Consider the following 20,293-nt stretch of genomic DNA (forward strand, 5'->3'; position numbering starts at 1 on the left):
AAGGGCTACCAGTTTGATACAAACTTAAATAAATTGCCAGGAATAGCCAATTTGCTCAATTTACCTTTAACTCTAGTGCACATTTTTCAAATTGAACATTTTCAAATGATCACTTGTGAAATCACAATATCCCATTTTAACTAGCTAGCCACTAACATTTTTTAACAAATCATGAATTACTTTGCACCATGTTTGTACAAATAATAACTCATGTAAAATACAAAAGTCAACTCTCAAATGTTTAAATAAATCATGTCACACTTTGAACTGGACACCAAATCTGTTATCTGTTTCTTTGTCAGTTAGTGAAGACCAAGTCTTTAAAATATTTTCTTGGATTTTCAAATTCTATTTGAGTTTTGTCTCTCTTAGAATTAAAAATGTCGAGCAAAGCGAGACCAGCTTGCTAGTAAATAAATACAATTTAAAAAATAGAGGCAGCTCACTGGTAAGTGCTGCTATTTGAGCTATTTTTAGAACAGGCCAGCGGGCTACTCATCTGGTCCTTACAGGCTACCTGGTGCCCGCGGGCACCGCGTTGGTGACCCCTGATCTACAAAGATGATTAATTGCTATTGCGACATCCAGTGGACACATTTAGAACAGCTGTTTCTTTCATTCAAAAATTTCAGGTTAATTTTTATACATAGCAAACTCATCCCGCGGGCCGGATAAAACCTGTTCGCGGGCCTGATCCGGTCCTCGGGCCGTATGTTTGACACCCCTGTGGTAGTGGTAAAACATGTTACATAGTTTAATTCATTCCTTATTGCAGGGGTCTTCAAACTGATGAAAGATGGAGCAGGGCCCCATACTTACAGTATATATCTTGTATATAATGTGTTTCAAATTAAACTAGTACTAAAAGATACATTGTTATTGTGCAATGCTACGATATTAAAAAAATACAGTATAGTGCCGCTAGTTGCTAGCTATCTTAAACGCTAACATGAATATAATAATATAGTTATGTATTAATGTTTTTATTTTAAACCTGCAAGGTAGGGTGGCCATACAATATGCCACTGCCTTTTATAAACAACACTACAGTGTTTGATCACTGTTAATGTCTGTCTAAAAACAATTACAAAACCCAAAACCAGTGAAGTTGGCATGTCGTGTAATTTGTAAATAAAAACAGGATACAAGAATTTGCAAATCCTTTTCAGCTTATATATTCTATTGAATAGACTGCAAAGACAAGATATTTAATGTTCAAACTGAGAAACTTATTTTTTTTTTTGCAAATCATTAACTTAGAATTTAATGGCAGCAACACATAGCAAAAAAGTTGGCACAGGGGCATTTTTACCACTCTGTTACATGGCCTTTCCTTTTAACAACACTCAGTAAATGTTTGGGAACTGAGGACCACTTTTTGAAGCTTTTCAGGTGGAATTCTTTCCCATTGTTCAACAGTCCGGGGGTCTCCGTTGTGGTATTTTAGGCTTATTGCGCCACACATTTTCAATAGGAGACAGGTCTGGACTAAAGGCAGGCCAGTCTAGTACCTGCACTCTTTTACTATGAAGCCACGCTGTTGTAACACGTGGCTTGGCATTGTCTTACTGAAATAAGCACGATAACGTTGCTTGGATGGCAACATGTTACTCCAAAACCTGTATGTAATGGTGCCTTCACAGGTGTGTAAGTTACTCATGTCTTAGGCACTAACACACCCCCATACCGTTATTTCTCCAGATTCTCTGAACCTTTTGATGATATTACGGACCGTAGATGGTGAAATCCCTAAATTCCTTGCAATGGCTTGTTGAGAAATGTTGTTCTTTAACTGCTTGACAATTTGCTCACGCATTTGTTCACAAAGTGGTGACCCTCGGCCCATCCTTGTTTGTGAATGAATGAGCATTTCATGGAAGCTGCTTTTATACACAATCATGGCACCCACCTGTTTCCAATTAGCCTGGTCACCTGTGGGATGTTCCAACTAAGTGTTTGATGAGCATTCCTCAACTTTCTCAGTCTTTTTTACCACTTGTGCCAGCTTTTTTGAAACATGTTGCAAGCATCCAATTCCAAATGAGCTAATATTTGCAAAAAATTTAGTTCTCCAGTTCGAACGTTAAGTATCTTATCTTTGCAGTCTATTCCATTGAATATAGGTTGAAAAGGATTTTCAAATCATTGTATTTTGTTTTTATTTACAATTTACACAACGTGCCAACTTCACTGGTTTTGGGGTTTGTACATTTGTGAAATAATTGCGGGTAGAATATAAAAAAGGGTATTTATAATCAACCAAAAAATTCAAGACCCCCATTAGTGCCACAAAATTCTTCCTTAATCAATAAATAGTTATTAGGTCGTGTGGCATGTAATAGTCAGAAATAGCTACAATTCATGCTAACTGTATTTATTTATTTTTTTAAACAATTGAGCTGCACATGAACATGTAATCAGTAAAGAGATAAATTCACTGTTTGCATCTGATAGTTTCTCTGCCATCACTATACACTAAAGTCGACATTTCATCAAAAAATAGCAGCAGCGACCTCATGATTAAAGTTCACTATTGCACTTGTGGCTCAGAGTCAATTCTCCTTTCACAGTGTGAAAGGTCCAACTAAAGAGGATAAGACACTTTCCGGTTAGGAGCTTGTGTAGAACTGTCAGTCGCTGTTACTGCTGCTGTCGTCTCCCACCACCATGTTGCTGTACTGCTTCTGCTGCTCCTCTTTGAACGACTCCTTCACTTTAGCTCGCTTCAGGCCCCCGTCCCTGCAGAAGGACGTCAAAAAAACACATCAGCCATGACATATTTTTGTGGCCCTGTAAGCCGGTTTTGCATCATGACTGAGACACCCAACTTTCCCAAAAGGCAAAACAAACACTGTCTCAAGTACTGTATTGACCCAAATAAGACACTAATTGTTCCCTAGAAGAAAGAAACAGAAACAATTTCCTCACGGCCCTATCTAGTCTAGACTGACTAGGGCTGTCCTACCTAGTCTTTGCAAGTGAACGGCTTAAGCATGCTCTGATCAGAGAGGAAATGTGTAAATAGGAAAGCTGTCGTCAAATACATGCTAGAGCTGTCCTCTCTAGTCTTTTACTGCGAACTAATAAAGCCTCCTCCAATGACAGGCAAAATGTCTAGATAGGACAGCTCCTGTCGGATACAGACTCGACCTGCCATACCTAGTCTTTGCGCATGAACTGGTGTAGCCTGCTCGGGAGATGTAAAACCTGCTTGAATGTGAGGTGAAACGTGTGGATAAGTCAGCCCTAATCAGATATAGACTAGTGCTTACCCATTTAGTCTGAGCGTGAACTGATGAAGCCTGCTCAGATGAGAGGGTAAACGTTTAAGTAGGATAACTCTTGACAGAAACAGACTAAAGCTGTCTTTTCTAGTCTTTTCACGCAAACTGATGGGATGAAAGGCGAAACGTCTTCTGCACAGTCCAGTGGCAATCGATTGAATTGCTCACCTTTTCTCCTCCAAACATATTTCTGGGTATTGTGTCCAAACAGCTCAATGTTTGTTTTATCTGACCACAGAACTTTCCTCTAGAACAGGGGTCACCAACCTTTTTGAAACCAAGGGCTACTTCTTGGGTACTGATTAATGCGAAGGGCTACCAGTTAGATACACACTTAAATAAATTGCCAGAAGTAGCCAATTTGCTCAATTTACCTTTAACTCTGTTATTATTAATAATTAATGATATTTATGTTTGTGGAAACACTGATCATCTTAATGATTTCTCACAATAAATATATATAGAAACAGATAAATATCAATATGCAACACTTTATTTTTATATTTTCTCTAAGTGCACATTTTTCAAAATGAACATTTTCAAATGATCACTTCTAAGACAGTCTTGTGAAATCACAATATCCCATTTTAACTAGTTAGCCACTAACATTTTTTAACAAATCATGAATTACTTTGCACCATGTTTGTACAAATAATAACTCATGTAAAATACAAAAGTAAACTCTCAAATTTTTAAATCATGTCACACTTTGAACTGGACACCAAATCTGTTATCTGTTTCTTTGTCAGTTAGTGGGAAGCCTAGCATTGCATGCTGTTAACTAGTGTGTTGTACTCTGGTGTGTAACTTGACACTGCAACTCTGAGTGAGTCTTGCAGATGTGCATCAGTGAGGCGTGTTCTGTGTTTGTTCTTGATGAAGTTCATGTCAGAAAAGGCTGATTCACAAAGATAAGATTTTTCCTCATTGTTTGCGGAACCTTCTTAATCTTTTGGACATATTTTCACAGCAATCTGGCCTTAAGCTTAATTATGATAAATGTAAAATGTTAAGGATCGGAAATCTAAAGGGAACGTCCTTTCGAATGGAATGCAAAGTGCCTGTTTTGTGGACAGATGGACCAGTTAACATACTTGGTGTTGTTGTCCCAGAAAATCTGGAAGATCTAGGCTCAGTAAATTATGATAATCGACTAAGAAAGCTGGACAAAATTATGCAATTATGGAAAGGTAAATCCCTAACCTTGTATGGTAAAATGTCTATTGCCAACTCGTTAATTATTCCTCAATTTATTTATTTGTTTTTGTCATTACCAGCTTCATCACAAAACTTTTTTAAGATTTATGAGCGGAGGGTCTTCGATTTTGTCTGGAACGGCAAACCAGAAAAGATTAAAAGAAAGGTTTTGTACAAATAGTATGAATATGGGGGCCTGAAACTTCTCAACCTTGAAGCTATGTGTCTGTCTTTAAAAGCATCAATTGTTCCAAAGATGTATTTAAACATTGAGTGGTACACAAATGTCCTGTTGGACAAAAAACATGTACTGTATCAAAAGAAATTGTATCCTTTTTTACAAGTGATCCCCTCCCAGAGAGTCTGCTGGGAAACATGGCGGGGTTCATAAAGGAAACAATCCACTCATAGTGGTGTTTTCAATTTTATGTGCCAGAAAAAAGAGACGATATTCTGCAGCAGTTAATATGGATGAACTCTAATATTGTAATAGATGGAAAGCCTTTCTTTTGGAAAAATATGTTTGAAAGAGGAATCATTTTTGTCAATGATATTATCAATGAGAATGGTAAAATTATGAAGTATGATGAATTTAGAGCTATGTATGGTGATGCTTGCTCAAGCTTTTCATTTTATCAACTAACTGGAGTAATTGGGAAAAGATGGAAACAAATAATTAATTATGGAACTACTAAATTATTAGTTTGTAAACCTCTAATAAGAAATTCTAGTTGGCAAAAAGGAACTAAAATAAATAGAAAAATATATAATTTTTATTTAATAAAGAAATCTTTGAAGGCTGCCTCATACAACACAAATGGAAAATGGGAGGACTTTTTTGACTGCCCGTTGCCATGGGATGCCATATTCAAACTAATCTATTGTTTTGGGTGGAAGTTGAAAAAATGTGTTTAAGGATTGGTTTGTTTATGAAGCTTAATGTGGTTTCTGTTATTTTAGGAGAGTTCATTGACAATCATGATTTAGTCAATTTAATTATAGTACTCTGTAAAATGTTTATTTTTAAGGCCAAAAACAGATATTCACTTAGTATTACTTTCTTTAAAACATCTATTCAGTATTTTCTAACTTTAGACAGTTACATGGTTGAAAACGATAATGATGCCAAAAAACATTAAAAAAAAGATGAGAAGTCCTCAAAGGCTTATTTTGACAGTATAATTATGTTTATAGATTATATGATATCTGTTGTTGTGTTCCCTAATTTGAGTGACCTGGAAATAATCTGGACTGTACATAAATGCTTATTTTGAAAATGTAATTTTGTTTATAAATTATATGCAATCTGTTGTGTTCCCTAATTTTTTTCTGTGTACATGAATGAAGGTGTGTGTTGCTGAGTCCGACTTGGACATTATCTGGACTGGGCCTGGTTTAAAAAACCCTTTAAACAAATCTAATTTCATTGACAACCTGGTCTGTTGAAGATAAGGCCCTTTTTAAAAAAAATAAATAAAATAAGATAAATAAATAAAAAACATTTTCTTGGATAAAAAAGAAAGCAAAACAATATAAAAATAATTACATAAAAAATAGTAATTAATGAAAATGTTAGTGGACCAGCAGCCTATACAATCATGTGTGCTTCAGGGACTGTGTCCCTTGCAGATGTGTTGTCTATGTTGTGGGAACCAGAATATTGGTAGCAGAAAGAAATAACCCCTTTTGTGTGAGTGGGTGTGGATGAGTGTGCATGGGGGAGGTTGTTTGGGTTGATGCACTGATTGAAAGTGTATCTTGTGTTTTTTCTATGTAGATTTAATTTTTTTTTTTTTTTTTTTTTTTTTTTTTTTTTTAGAACAGGCCCGCGGGCGACTCATCTGGTCCTTACGGGCGACCTGGTGCCCGCGGGCACCGCGTTGGTGACCCCTGCTCTAGAAGTTCTTATCTTTGCCCAATTGATGTCAAATGCAACAAAAATTTAGCTATTTGGCCATGATACCCAGCAATATGTTTGGAGGAGAAAAGGTGAGGCCTTTAATCCCAGGAACACCATCTCTACCGTCAAGCATGGTGGTGGTAGTATTATGCTCTGGGCCTGCTTTACAAAGAGTAAATGGGACAATGAAAAAGGATTACATCCAAATTCTTCAGGACAACCAAAAATCATCAGCCCGGAGGTTGGGTCTTGGGCGCAGTTGGGTGTTCCAACAGGACAATGACCCCAAACACATGTCAAAAGTGGTAAAGGAATGACTAAATCAGGCTAGAATTAACTTTTTACAATGGCCTTCCCAAAGTCCTCACTTAAACATGTGGACAATGCTGAAGAAAGAAGTCCATGTCAGAAAACTAACAATTTAGCTGAACTGCCCCAATTATGTCATGGAAAGATGCATCCATAAACGAGAGACCGACAAACGTGTCTCAAAAGGTTGTTGGCAAGTTAGCAAACTACAGAGGAGTTAACATGCTAATTTTAGGATAATGCTAATCAATGAGGAATAGTCCGTCTATCCATCCATTTTCTACAGCTTATCCCTCTCGAGGTCGTGGGGGGGCTGGCGCCTATCTGAGCTGCATTTGGGCGGAAGGCAGGGTACACTGGACAAGTCGCCACCTCATCGCAGGTGAAGAAGAGTCATCAAATCAATTCACTTTTTTGTCTTAATGTGTTTTCTTAAAGAAGTGGGGTTGTCTTATATTCAGGTCAATACAATACTTGCAAAGTGTGTGTTCCATTTGAAATAAAAGTGTTCAAAGTCCATCTTACCATTGTAGATCTACCAGTCCTCCCTGGTGAGCGATGGCTGACTTCACTCTGTTGGCAAACTGGACGGCATCTTCCCCTTCCTGCGAGTTTTAAATTAAACCAACATCTCAGTCCAATGACGTGTGTGTTTGTATACTGGCAGAGGTGGTTCAAGTGAGGGCGAGCACACGCAGCATGCATGCCCTCATCAACCATTTGCACAGACCTGTTGAAGCATGGCCGGTAGATACCACACATCGCAGACGAGGGCCCAGCTGGTCATCATCCTCAGCAGGTAGCTCACCATGCTGTACTTGGAACTGTTCCAGAAGGCATCGCCAAACTTAGGGTCGTACTGGGGCATGAAATCAATATAAAAACAACATTTTAGGATCAAATTAAATTTAAGTAATAAAATAACATATATATACATATATATATATATATATATACATATACATATACATATATACATATACATATATATATATATATATATATATATACACACACACGTATACATACTGTATTCACACGTGTATATATACAGTCATGGTCAAAAGTTTACATACACTTGTGAAGGATAATATCCTGGCTGTCTTGAGTTTCCAATACTTTCTACAACTCCTATTTTTTGTGACTACAACTCCTATTTTTTGTGATAGAGTGAGTGGAGCACATTACTTTTTGGTCACAAAAAACATTCATGAAGTTTTGTTGTTTTATGAATTTATTATGGGTCTACTGAAAATGTGACCAAATCTGCTGGGTCAAAAGTATACATACAGCAATGTTAATATTTGGTTACATGTCCCTTGGTAAGTTTCACTGCAATAAGGTGCTTTTGGTAGCCATCTACAAGCTTCTGGTTGAATTTTTGACCACTCCTCTTGACACATTTGGTGCAGTTCAGCTAAATGTGTTGTTTTTCTGACATGGACTTATTTCTTCAGCATTGTCCTCGCATTTAAGTCAGGATTTTGGGAAGGCCATTCTAATACCTTAATTATAGCCTGATTTAGCCATTCCTTTACCACTTTTGACATGTGTTTGGGGTCATTGTCCTGTTGGAACACCCAACTGAGTCTAAGAGCCAACCTCCGGGGCTGATAATTTTAGGTTATGCTGAAGAATTTGGAGGTAGTCCTCCTTTTGCATTGTCCCAGGCCTTTAATCCCAGGAACCTACCGTCAAGTATGGTCAAAACAGATCACCTTTTCTCCTCCAAACATATTTTTCAGCTGAATTTTTGTTTCATTTGACATCACATGGACAAAGATAAGATTTTCTGGAGTATAGTTCTGTGGTCAGATGAAACAAAAATTGAGCTATTTGACCACAATAATGATAATGGTAAATGGGTTATACTTGTATAGCGCTTTTCTACCTTCAAGGTACTCAAAGCGCTTTGACAGTATTTCCACATTCACCCATTCACACACTGATGGCGGGAGCTGCCATGCAAGGCGCTAACCAGCAGCCATCAGGAGCAAGGGTGAAGTGTCTTGCCCAAGGACACAACGGACGTGACTAGAATGGTAGAAGGTGGGGATTGAACCCCAGTAACCAGCAACCCTACGATTGCTGGCACGGCCACTCTACCAACTTCGCCACGCCGCCCCAATACCCAGCAATATGTTTGTAGGAGAAAAGGTGAGGCCTTTAATTTCAGGAACACCAGACCTACCGTCTAATGGTAGTATTATGCTCTGGGCCTGTTTTGCTGCCAATGAGACTGGTGCTTTACAGAGAGTAAATGGGACAATGAAAAAGGAGGATTACCTCCAAACTCTTCAGGAATCTCTGTTGGTTTTGTCAAGAGGAGTGGTCAAAAATTCAACCAGCAGCTTGTGGTTGGCTACCAAAAGCGCCTTATTGCAGTGAAACTTGCCAAGGGACATGTAACCAAATATTAACATTGCTGTATGAATACATTTGACCCAGCAGATTTGGTCACATTTTCAGTAGACCCATAATAAATTCATAAAAGAGCCAAACTAAAAACAGGGTAAAAACACGGCTGAGATTACCTTTATAGCAACAGGGTAAATTGTTCCTCCAATTTCAAAACTCCCCTTTTTAAACATCATGACCGAAGTGTTGTTGACGCAGGTTCCTATGGAAATGAGAGAGCAACATATCAAATAAAACAGGAGTACAATCTTGCAGCACCTGTCGTCACTCGAAGCTAGAAAAACAATCTTATTCTTAAAGGGGAACTGCACTTTTGTTGGTATTTTGCCTATCATTCACAATCCTTATGTAAGGCAAGAGCACGTTTTTCTTTTTTTATGCAATCTAAATAGTAAATACATGCGAATAAAAGTCTGCTTACAATGGAGCCAAAGGGAGTTGTTCTAATCGGAGGTGTTTGAAAGTTTTTTTTAAGAGCTTTTATGAAAAAGCTCTTAAAAAACTTTCAAACACCTCCATTAAGGTTTTATATACATGCTGTAAGTAAATATATAATGTAGTAAAAAATACATTTATAATAACATTTTAATATTTACGTATTTTGCTCATTTTAAGCATACCTGGCGCATTAATTTAAAAAACGCATCACAACCTTTGCTTTTTCCTTTGACAAGATCAGTGATTATTACTTACTGCAGACTTTGTGAGAGCCAATAGACATGATAAAACATAACCTACTGTACAATGTCTGCTGTCATTAGGATGCCGGCTGATAGAATCTTGTTATAGTCCTGTTGAGATGAAGAATGACTCATAATCCTCGCAAAGAAAAGGAGGATGGAACCAAGAGTATTTTCGTGTCGTTCTCGCCATTATCGGGTCTAAATTGGCTGGGTAAGAGGCTTGATTTATGATCTACAATAAAGTTTGATGACCAAGGAAGCAGCTTACCACCCGATGTCAATATAGGCACACAAGCTTGTGAACATGCTACAGTTTGTCTGTGTTAGCACTTATAATAACCATATGACTATCCATCCATCCATTTTCTACCGCTTGTCCCTAATACTTGATTAACATTCAAGTCACAAAATGCAACTTGAATGTGGCGGTTTTTGGATGGTTATTTATTGTGTTTTATTGGCGGAATAGAGGACCTCCCATTGGCTCTGTTCTAAGCAGACTTTCATTTAAGTTTATTCACGAGTTAGAATGCATTAAAAAAAATATGTCCTTCATTTCGAAAAAAGTTCAGTTCCCCTTTAAGTGGCAATGACAATGAAAAAAACACATCAAACTGAAGTGTTTACTTACCCTCTGGAAATATTAATATAGGGAGTTTTTCTTTGTCATTAACGTGATCTTTCAACCTGAAGGCATACAAAAAGATCATGGAGAATACTAATACATTTTTCAATATTGCTTAATCAATTTAAGTATACACTACCGTTCAAAAGTTTGGGGTCACATTGAAATGTCCTTATTTTTGAAGGAAAAACACTGTACTTTTCAATGAAGATAACTTTAAACTAGTCTTAACTTTAAAGAAATACACTCTATACATTGCTAATGTGGTAAATGACTATTCTAGCTGCAAATGTCTGGTTTTTGGTGCAATATCTACATAGGTGTATAGAGGCCCATTTCCAGCAACTATCTCTCCAGTGTTCTAATGGTACAATGTGTTTGCTCATTGGCTCAGAAGGCTAATTGATGATTAGAAAACCCTTGTGCAATCATGTTCACACATCTGAAAAGAGTTTAGCTCGTTACAGAAGCTACAAAACTGACCTTCCTTTGAGCAGATTGAGTTTCTGGAGCATCACATTTGTGGGGACAATTAAACACTCAAAATGGCCAGAAAAAGAGAACTTTCATCTGAAACTCGACAGTCTATTCTTGTTCTTAGAAATGAAGGCTATTCCACAAAAATGTTTGGGTGACCCCAAACTTTTGAACGGTAATGTATATTGTTAGCTATAAAATGTGTCATTCTTATAGCCAGACCTGTATGTTTATTTCCGTACCTGTTTCGGCTTCAACTGTTGCCTTCCTCAGAGGTTGTCACCTGAACATCATGTGACAACCTCTGATATAAGTAGAGTAACTCCCTTGTTTTTTTTATTCATAATTAACCCAATTTGATCTTAGGTGTGGAAAGACAGTCATGTCAAACCTGCACTTACTTGGAAGGCCAAATGCATTCAACTGACCTTTTAGTTACGAGATGGCGATCTTTCATCTCAGCGCGCTCAAACCAAACATGGGGACAAGATCGAACCATAGCTCGCTGGACGACCCCCATCAATCCTCCGTGCACCTGACCCACCTGACACATGTGTTTATTTTTAAAGTCACTGACAAAACGTGTGGATTGTACTAATAAAGAGTCTACCGTTCCTCTTCCTACCATCGCATAGCAGCCATCATTACAGAGTATAACAATGTCAATAGGAGTAGTGTGGTTAGCAACACAGATTCCTCCTTTTTGGGGTTTGTTTTCCCTGATGAACCAAGACAAAAGCAATGTAAGGATTTTTTTTTTTTTTAAATGGTGTGTATAAATTTTAAGGAAGGACCTGTTGTGATAGCGAATGGCGGCAGACAGCCCTCGTGCGCAGATCCTATAGCACATGACATGCACCCACTCGCTGAGCCAGAACTTCATCCTGAAAAGACGGACGAAGATGCAGAAAATGGCCATGAAAACCAGGTTAGTGGATAAGAAAAGTAAGTTGTAAAATTGTAGTTACAGCACAGTTTGCATGCAGCCACCTCCAGTTGGGGAGAAGTCCCACTGCAGATGTTCCGATGACCAGCCAGGTGAGGCCGATGCAGGCCAGAGTTATTCTAGGGAGAGAGCGCAACATAAGGTTTGGAACTCTGACTCAAATGGTTGGATCCTTTAGAAGCCGATCCACATTTTCAGGAAAATATCAGATTTTTTAGGTGGAACTGTTTAAAAACAAAAAGAAGGTACGTTTGCTAGATTATTAAGTTTCCTGTGCTCCTTATTTTCATGTGTAAAGTAGCCATTAAGGGTTAAAAGGAGTTTGGCAAAGCTTTCTCTGGTAATATTATAACTATATTAACACAGTCAGCATTGCCAAAACTCAACAATTCATGTTGATAATGTCGTTTATTCCATTAACACCAAGAACAATTAACTAAACTGCTCCAGTCTAAAATATTGTGATTATGCATGCTGTCTTATCTTTAAATTAATTTTGCTTTATTTAATTTATTGGATGAGCGAAATATGTTGTTGTTTCAAAAACATTTAAAAACCAACTTATTTTAAAAATAATTGTACTATAATTATTAGGGCTGTGAATCTTTGGGTGTCCCACGATTCGATTCAATATCGATTCTTGGGGTCACGATTCGATTCAAAATCGATTTTTTTTTTTTCAATTCAACACGATTCTCGATTCAAAAACGATTTTTTTCCAGATTCAAAACGATTCTCTATTCATTCAATACATAGGATTTCAGCAGGATCTACCCCAGTCTGCTGACATGCAAGCAGAGTAGTAGATTTTTATAAAAAGCTTTTATAATTGTAAAGGACAATGTTTTGACAACTGATTGCAATAATGTAAATTTGTTTCAACTATTAAATGAACCAAAAATATGACTTACTTTATCTTTGAGAAAATATTGGATACAGTGTGTTGTCAAGCTTATGAGATGCGATGCAAGTGTAACACTATTGTTCTTTTTTTTTTTTTTTAATAAATGTCTAATGATAATGTCAATTAGGGATTTTTAATCACTGCTATGTTGAAATTGTAACTAATATTGATACTGTTGTTGATAATATTCATTTTTGTTTCACTACTTTTGGTTTGTTCTGTGTCGTGTTGTGTCTCCTCTCAATTGCTCTGTTTATTGGAGTTCTGAGTGTTGCTGGGTCGGGTTTGGTTTTGGAATTGGTTTGCATTGTTATGGTATTGCTGTGTATTGTTTTGTTAGGTTGATTTTTTTTTTTTTTTAAATAAAAAAAAAATCGATTTATAAAAAAAAGAGAATCGATTCTGAATCGCACAACGTGAGAATCGCGATTCGAATTCGAATCGATTTTTTCCCACACCCCTAATAGTTATCTTATTCAAACTTCAAATCAAATTTAATTTGTAAGGCAGTTTTATAAAGTTAAAATTCAACCTAAAAGTGCATGACAGAGTTAAAAAACAATGCCGCAATAACTAGTTATTAATATACCAATTGCAATGTGCTGAATTTCTATTGGGTGTCAACCCTAAAGTTCAAATTCTATTTTATTTTTTCTGTTTTCACTTTTTTGTTTTTGTTATATGGTTGGCTTCTTTTGACAATTGGGTGACTTTCTAATCATCATTTACAAAACAGTTAGGAAGTGTTAAAAATGTTTGTAATGTAACTTAACACATGGCTTGTACAGTAAATAAATGTTTTATTACAGGGACAGCTTGACCCTGGAACAAGACATGATTGATGAGAAGTTCTATTGGGTTATACCTTAAAGGTTGCAGTGCATTTTAATATCCCCAGGGAGACATTTAACTACAAACCCCGTTTCCATATGAGTTGGCAAATTGTGTTAGGTGTAAATATAAACGGAATACAATGATTTGCAAATCCTTTTCAACCCATATTCAATTGAATGCACTACAAAGACAAGATATTTGATGTTCAAACTCATAAACTTGATTTTTTTTCAAATAATAATTAACTTAGAATTTCATGGCTGCAACACGTGCCAAAGTAGTTGGGGAAGGGCATGTTCAACACTGTGTTACATGGCCTTTCCTTTTAACAACACTCAGTAAACGTTTGGGAACTGAGGAGACACATTTTTTAAGCTTCTCAGGTAGAATTATTTCCCATTCTTGCTTGATGTACAGCTTAAGTTGTTCAACAGTCCGGGGGTCTCCGTTGTGGTATTTTAGGCTTCATAATGTGCCACACATTTTCAATGGGAGACAGGTCTGGACTACAGGCAGGCCAGTCTAGTACCCGCACTCTTTTACTATGAAGCCACATTGATGTAACATGTGGCTTGGCATTGTCTTGCTGAAATAAGCAGGGGCGAACATGGTAACTTTGCTTGGATGGCAATATATGTTGCTCCAAAACCTATAAGTACCTTTCAGCATTAATGGCGCCTTCACAGATGTGTAAGTTACCCATGTCTTGGGCACTAATACACCCCCATACCATCACAGATGCTGGCTTTTCAACTTTGTGCCTATAACAATCCGGATGGTTCTTTTCCTCTTTGGTCCGGAGGACACGACGTCCACAGTTTCCAAAAACAATTTGAAATGTGGACTCGTCAGACCACAGAACACTTTTCCACTTTGTATCAGTCCATCTTAGATGAGCTCAGGCCCAGCGAAGTGTTTCTGGGTGTTGTTGATAAACGGTTTTCGCCTTGCATAGGAGAGTTTTAACTTGCACTTACAGATGTAGCGACCAACTGTAGTTACTGACAGTGGGTTTCTGAAGTGTTCCTGAGCCCATGTGGTGGTATCCTTTACACACTGGTGTCGCTTGTTGATGCAGTACAGCCTGAGGGATCGAAGGTCACAGGCTTAGCTGCTTACATGCAGTGATTTCTCCAGATTCTCTGAACCCTTTGATGATATTACGGACCGTAGATGGTGAAATCCCTAAATTCCTTGCAATAGCTGGTTGAGAAAGGTTTTTTTTAAACTGTTCAACAATTTGCTCACGCATTTGTTGACAAAGTGGTGACCCTCGCCCCATCCTTGTTTGTGAATGACTGAGCATTTCATGAAATCTACTTTTATACCCAATCATGGCACCCACCTGTTCCCATTTGCCTGTTCACCTGTGGGATGTTCCAAATAAGTGTTTGATGAGCATTCCTCAACTTTATCAGTATTTATTGCCACCTTTCCCAACTTCTTTGTCACGTGTTGCTGGCATCAAATTCTAAAGTTAATGATTATTTGCAAATAAAAAATGTTTATCAGTTTGAACATCAAATATGTTGTCTTTGTAGCATATTCAACTGAATATGGGTTGAAAATGATTTGCAAATCATTGTATTCCGTTTATATTTACATCTAACACAATTTCCCAACTCATATGGAAACGGGGTTTGTATGAAAAGCATTGTGTGTGTACCTGAGTGGTGCCAGGATGCAGTATCTCACAAATATACCAAGGCCATATACCAGAGTCAGCCTCAGACTGATATACTGGAAGTCATTGTTTGTGCGGGTCAGCAGGTTCCATGACACTAGTTCCTCTGAAGAGAACCTCTGTGTCACCTTTATTAAAAAGTTGAAATGCATTACAATACCATACACATGTGTGCTATTACTGATGTGAAATAAGCTAAGATAGTGCACCTCATCCTCTACAATGCTCTCAATTCCTCTGCGAGTGAAAAAGAAACTGTCGCTCAGCGTAAAATCACCGCCCACTGATGGTTTGGGTCGACTCCGTCTTAGTTCCTCGAGCTCTTTCTCCATGGAGCCATCTTCCCTCTGAATGAGACCTGTGACACACACACAAACACACACACATACACACACACACACACACACACACACACAAACACACAATAAGACATACACACAATAAAAAAAGTATGCATCCACAAAGTATTCACAGCGCTTCACTTGTTCTCCTATTTGTTATGTTTCAGCCTTATTCCAAAATGGAATACATTCGTTTTTGTCCTCAAAATTCTCCAGATAACACCCTATGATGATAAAGTGAAACTTTTTTTTTTTGGGGAAAATGTATTAAAAACATTCACAGCCTTTGCTCAATACTTTGTTGATGCACCTTTGGCAGCAATACACCCTTGAGTCTTTATTAATACAATGCCACAAGTTTGGCACACCTATCTTTGGGCAGTCTCGCCCATTCCTCTTTGCAGGACCTCTCAAGCTCCATCAAATTGGATGGCAAGCGATGGTTTTCATCCAGGATATCTCTGTACATTGCTGCATTCATCTGAGTCTAGTCAAGGAGGTGACCAAGAACCCGATGGTCACTCTATCAGAGCTACAGCATTCCTTTGTAGAGGGTGTAGAAACTTCCAGAAGGATAACCATCTCCGCAGCAATCCACCAATCAGGCCTGTATGGCATATTGGCCAGAGGCCAATACCATCCCTACAGTGAATTATGGTGGTGGCAGAATCATGCTGTGAAAATGTTTTTCAGTGGCAGGAACTGGGAGACTAGTCAGGATAAAGAGAAATATGAATGCAGGAATGTACAGAACATCCTGGATAAAAACCAATGCTTCTCATCCAACCTGATGGAGCTTGAGAGGTACTACAAAAGAGAAATGGGCAAAGAGGAATGGACGAGAATGCCCAAAGAGAGGCGTGCCAAGCTTGTGGCATCATATTCAAAATACTTGAGGCTGTATTTGCTACCAAAGGTGCAGAAACAAAGTATTTAGCAAATTCTTTAAATATTTATCAACACAGATTGTTTTTTTTGTATAGTTTTTGTATTTCTAATAAGTTTGTAAATATTAAAAAAAGAAAAAAATATATTTTCACATTGTCAATATGGTGTAAGCTGGTATTCTGACAGGTGACTTCTTCCGGGAAGTGAAAACCAGTGGTGGTCAACCAAGCCAAAATGGCTGTTGTACAGCAAGCAGAGGCTTACATCTTCTTGCTAAAAGCAGATATCAGCAAAAAAATATATAAATATGCCATGAAATAGATCCCTATACTTTATCAAAAAAATATTTGTTGAGTGATATCAGGGATATATGTCGGTCGCACTCTTAGACATATCAAAGTATTGTGTTCCAGATGCCATTCTACATGACAAAACAGATGGAAATTTGGAAAAGCATGGTGGTCTACCACTTCTTTGTGTGTGGCTAGGTCAAGGAAATTTGTATCAAGACTCTCCCGGATAAATATCCATTATTTTTGCTCGGGTAAGGTTGCATTTAACTTTGCCTCAAGTTTGTTGCTGTTGCACGCGCCGTTTTTTACGAATAGCGTGTTTTACCTTATTTTTAACAAATATAACTATAGATGTCAACATTGTATATGTGCTGAAAGCTTCATTTATGATCGCTGTCTTTGGTAAAATCTTAACTCTTTTACGTTTTGCTGGCATTTGCTTTTTATTTTTATTTTTTAGACTCGCAGAGTTGGTGCTTTTCGAAGCACTCGTAGCAAACGTGTTTAAGAAACATAAATAATAATACTTAAATGGGAAATAATAAACGTTAAAAGTATATCAAACAAACCTTTAACAAAGTAATCACGCATCGTGCATTCTTCAACTCTGCTCCTTTGCGGATGACTCTGCCCTGCTGGTATCCGACAAGGACAAGTCACAGGTAGAGAAAATCCTCAGTGCTGAGCTCTGTAGAACTTGCACCTGGCTCGCTGACAACAAGCTATCCATACACTTGGGTAAAACGGAATCCATCCTGTTTGGGTCCCACATCAACCTTAAGAAAGTCAATGACTTCACTATAAAAGTGGGTGAAATTGTTATCACCAGGAAAGATGAGGTCACCTACCTAGGTTCCATTCTAGAGGCTAACCTTTCCTGTGATAAAATGGCAACCAAGGTAATCAGAAAGGTTAACCAACGAACGAGATTTCTCTACAGAATCTCCTCTCTGGTCAACAAAAGCACCATGAGGATTCTGGCGGGAACTCTCGTTCAACCCTTTTTCGATTACGCATGCACCTCCTGGTACCCTAGCACCTCCAAAACCTTTAAATCTAAACTCAAAACATCTCAGAACAAGCTAGTCAGGTTACTTCTAGACCTGCACCCCAGATCCCACCTCACTTCTACCCACTTCTCTAAAGTGGGCCGGCTCAAGGTGGATGACAGAGTTAAACAACTTGCACTGAGCCTAGTCTATAAAATCCACTACACCTCCCTGATACCGAAGTACATGTCAAACTACTTCCTTAACGTAAATGACCGCCATAGCCACAACACCAGGGGGAGCTCCACTAACCACGTTAAACCCAGATTCCGAACTAACAAAGGTCTTAACTCATTCTCTTTCTATGCCACATCAATGTGGAATGCACTACCAACAGGTATAAAAGAAAGGGCATCTCTATCCTCCTTCAAAACCGCAATAAAAGTTCACCTCCAGGCAGCTACAACCCTAAACTAACACCCTCCCCGGATTGCTAATAATCAAATATAAACAATCAAATGCAGATACTTTTTCTTATGCCTTCTGATCTCTCTCTCTATGTCCACTACTTGCTGTCCATATCCTACCCCCCCCCCTCCACACCCCTGATTGTAAATAATGTAAATAATTAAATGTGATTATCTTGTGTGATGACTGTATTATGATGATAGTATATATGATAGTATATATCTGTATCATGAATCAATTTAAGTGGACCCCGACTTAAACAAGTTGAAAAACTTATTCGGGTGTTACCATTTAGTGGTCAATTGTACGGAATATGTACTTCACTGTGCAACCTACTAATAAAAGTCTCAATCAATCAATCCTTTGGACTGGAGTATGTGCTGCTTTTCTGGTCATTTCGTAAAATCTTGCACTCTTGCTCCCTTTTTAATTACCTGTCCAGGAACTCTGAAGAAACGTTTATCCTTTTTGCGATTTGAACCATCTGTTCAGCCGAAAACAACACAAGCTTAGGGCATTATTTCTTTGACAAAGGCTAAATGGCGCCAAGTACCCATTGAAAAGTACCACGCGTATTCATTGGGTGGGACATAAGCCGGACGTGACGTCAGTAACATGCCAGCAATTGTTTGTAGAACTTTGTGGACAAAAAAGAATGTAGTCCATTTTAAAATAAGGCTATAAAATAACAAAATGTGGAAAAGTGAAGCGCTGTGAATATTTTCCGGATGCACTGCATGATGGCCAGCATCATGCCTGCTTACAAAAAAAACCTTTCTTGGCTAACTGATAAGCTTGCTAAAACTCAAACTAAACCCTTGCATGAGTGACAGTCCATTAAAACCGTTATTCCAGTTTCAACTTGACATTATCTGATAACACAGGGGGCAAAATCCAAGATTACAGATAAGGGCCTGTTTAAAATATCCATTTGAAACATGTACTTTTCCATCTTCATTCTGCCTTATTATGCACAACCCATATTGTTTGAAGCGTGCATTATATGGAACAATGAATGTCATAGCGACCCAATTTGCAAAAGCCACTTGACGCTAATGTATGATTTCTTCTTACTGTGCGTGTTAGGTTATCGAGTAATTGCTTTTTGCAAGATAGTTCCCTCAGCAGCTTTGCCTTGTTGCCTGTCATAAACCTGCAGACACACTTATATTTTACACATGCATCTTGTTTGGTGACTTTCAAAACGGGTTCATTGCAACATGCTTGTCCAGACTTGAACTTGATTTTGCAACATGCCTGTCACCTAACCTCAATCTTTCACAATGTGTATCATCTATGCACTTACCACTAGATGCAGAGGCTTTAAGTGCCTGTTCAACTGTGCTTGCCTTCTGTAACTTCAGTGTAGCCCACTATAGAAACATACAGACTGTTAGGCAGGTTTTTCACTGATTGTCATGCCTATACAAGTAAGAAAGTACTGTACCTCCAATGTTTTCACCAGGATGTTCATGTAGGTTTCAGAGACACCCAGCGAGAAGCCAAACATAGACGGGATCACGATGAGGCTGACAATGAGACACAGCCATATCCTCACAGCCCAAACGACCAGAGCCCAGAAGTCCTCCATTTCCAACTTTTCCCACCCTATTCCCTGTGTGCATGCATACCCATCACTGTCAGGTGTCATTTTATGCAGCCATGCATGACGTCACTTGACTAGCAACTTGAGCTACCCTACGACACATGTGAGCAAGATCACATGATTCCACCGACGAAAAATATTGAACAAACACAATTTAGAAAAAGGCCGACGAGCTTTTAAATGTGTCCTACCTGTGCTTATCCCCAGCAGCAAAAAGGCATCATTATTGTTACGCTTACACCAACGAGTCTTGTTTCTTCCCACACTCAACTCAAGCTCCTTGAACTGACGCCACGCCCCTGTAACTACAGTGGACTAAAGGTCAACAAGTTGCGTTCAAGAGCACAACAAGAACTTCGTTGACTCCAAGACATAAGTGAATAAAATGACTTATACTATAACGATTACCACTAAAATGAGATGTCATGTTTTACGAAAAGTTATGAG

General features: G+C 38.2%; 1 protein-coding gene across 2 annotated transcripts; it reads right to left on the minus strand.

The window, feature by feature from the left end:
• Window positions 1-2,183: 2,183 nt before the first annotated feature.
• Window positions 2,184-20,195, minus strand: agpat9l (1-acylglycerol-3-phosphate O-acyltransferase 9, like). Of its 2 annotated transcripts, XM_062025682.1 has the most exons (14): window positions 20,038-20,195; window positions 19,688-19,855; window positions 19,547-19,613; window positions 15,471-15,619; window positions 15,244-15,389; window positions 11,884-11,958; window positions 11,688-11,777; window positions 11,519-11,612; window positions 11,322-11,437; window positions 10,423-10,478; window positions 9,225-9,310; window positions 7,421-7,549; window positions 7,216-7,295; window positions 2,199-2,739 (listed from the first exon to the last, which is right to left on the minus strand). In XM_062025682.1, exons 2-14 carry the CDS (start codon window positions 19,829-19,831, stop codon window positions 2,631-2,633), a joined length of 1,341 nt encoding a protein of 446 aa, XP_061881666.1. In that variant the 5' UTR covers window positions 19,832-19,855; window positions 20,038-20,195; the 3' UTR covers window positions 2,199-2,630. The 2 variants fall into 2 exon arrangements, with proteins under 2 accessions (XP_061881667.1, XP_061881666.1); XM_062025683.1 differs by lacking the exons at window positions 15,471-15,619; window positions 19,547-19,613; window positions 19,688-19,855; window positions 20,038-20,195 and having other exon boundaries at window positions 2,184-2,739; window positions 11,862-11,958; window positions 15,244-15,269.
• Window positions 20,196-20,293: the final 98 nt, after the last annotated feature.

This window comes from Entelurus aequoreus, linkage group LG17 (genome assembly GCF_033978785.1).
Source record: "Entelurus aequoreus isolate RoL-2023_Sb linkage group LG17, RoL_Eaeq_v1.1, whole genome shotgun sequence".
Classification (NCBI taxonomy): Eukaryota; Metazoa; Chordata; class Actinopteri; order Syngnathiformes; family Syngnathidae; genus Entelurus; species Entelurus aequoreus.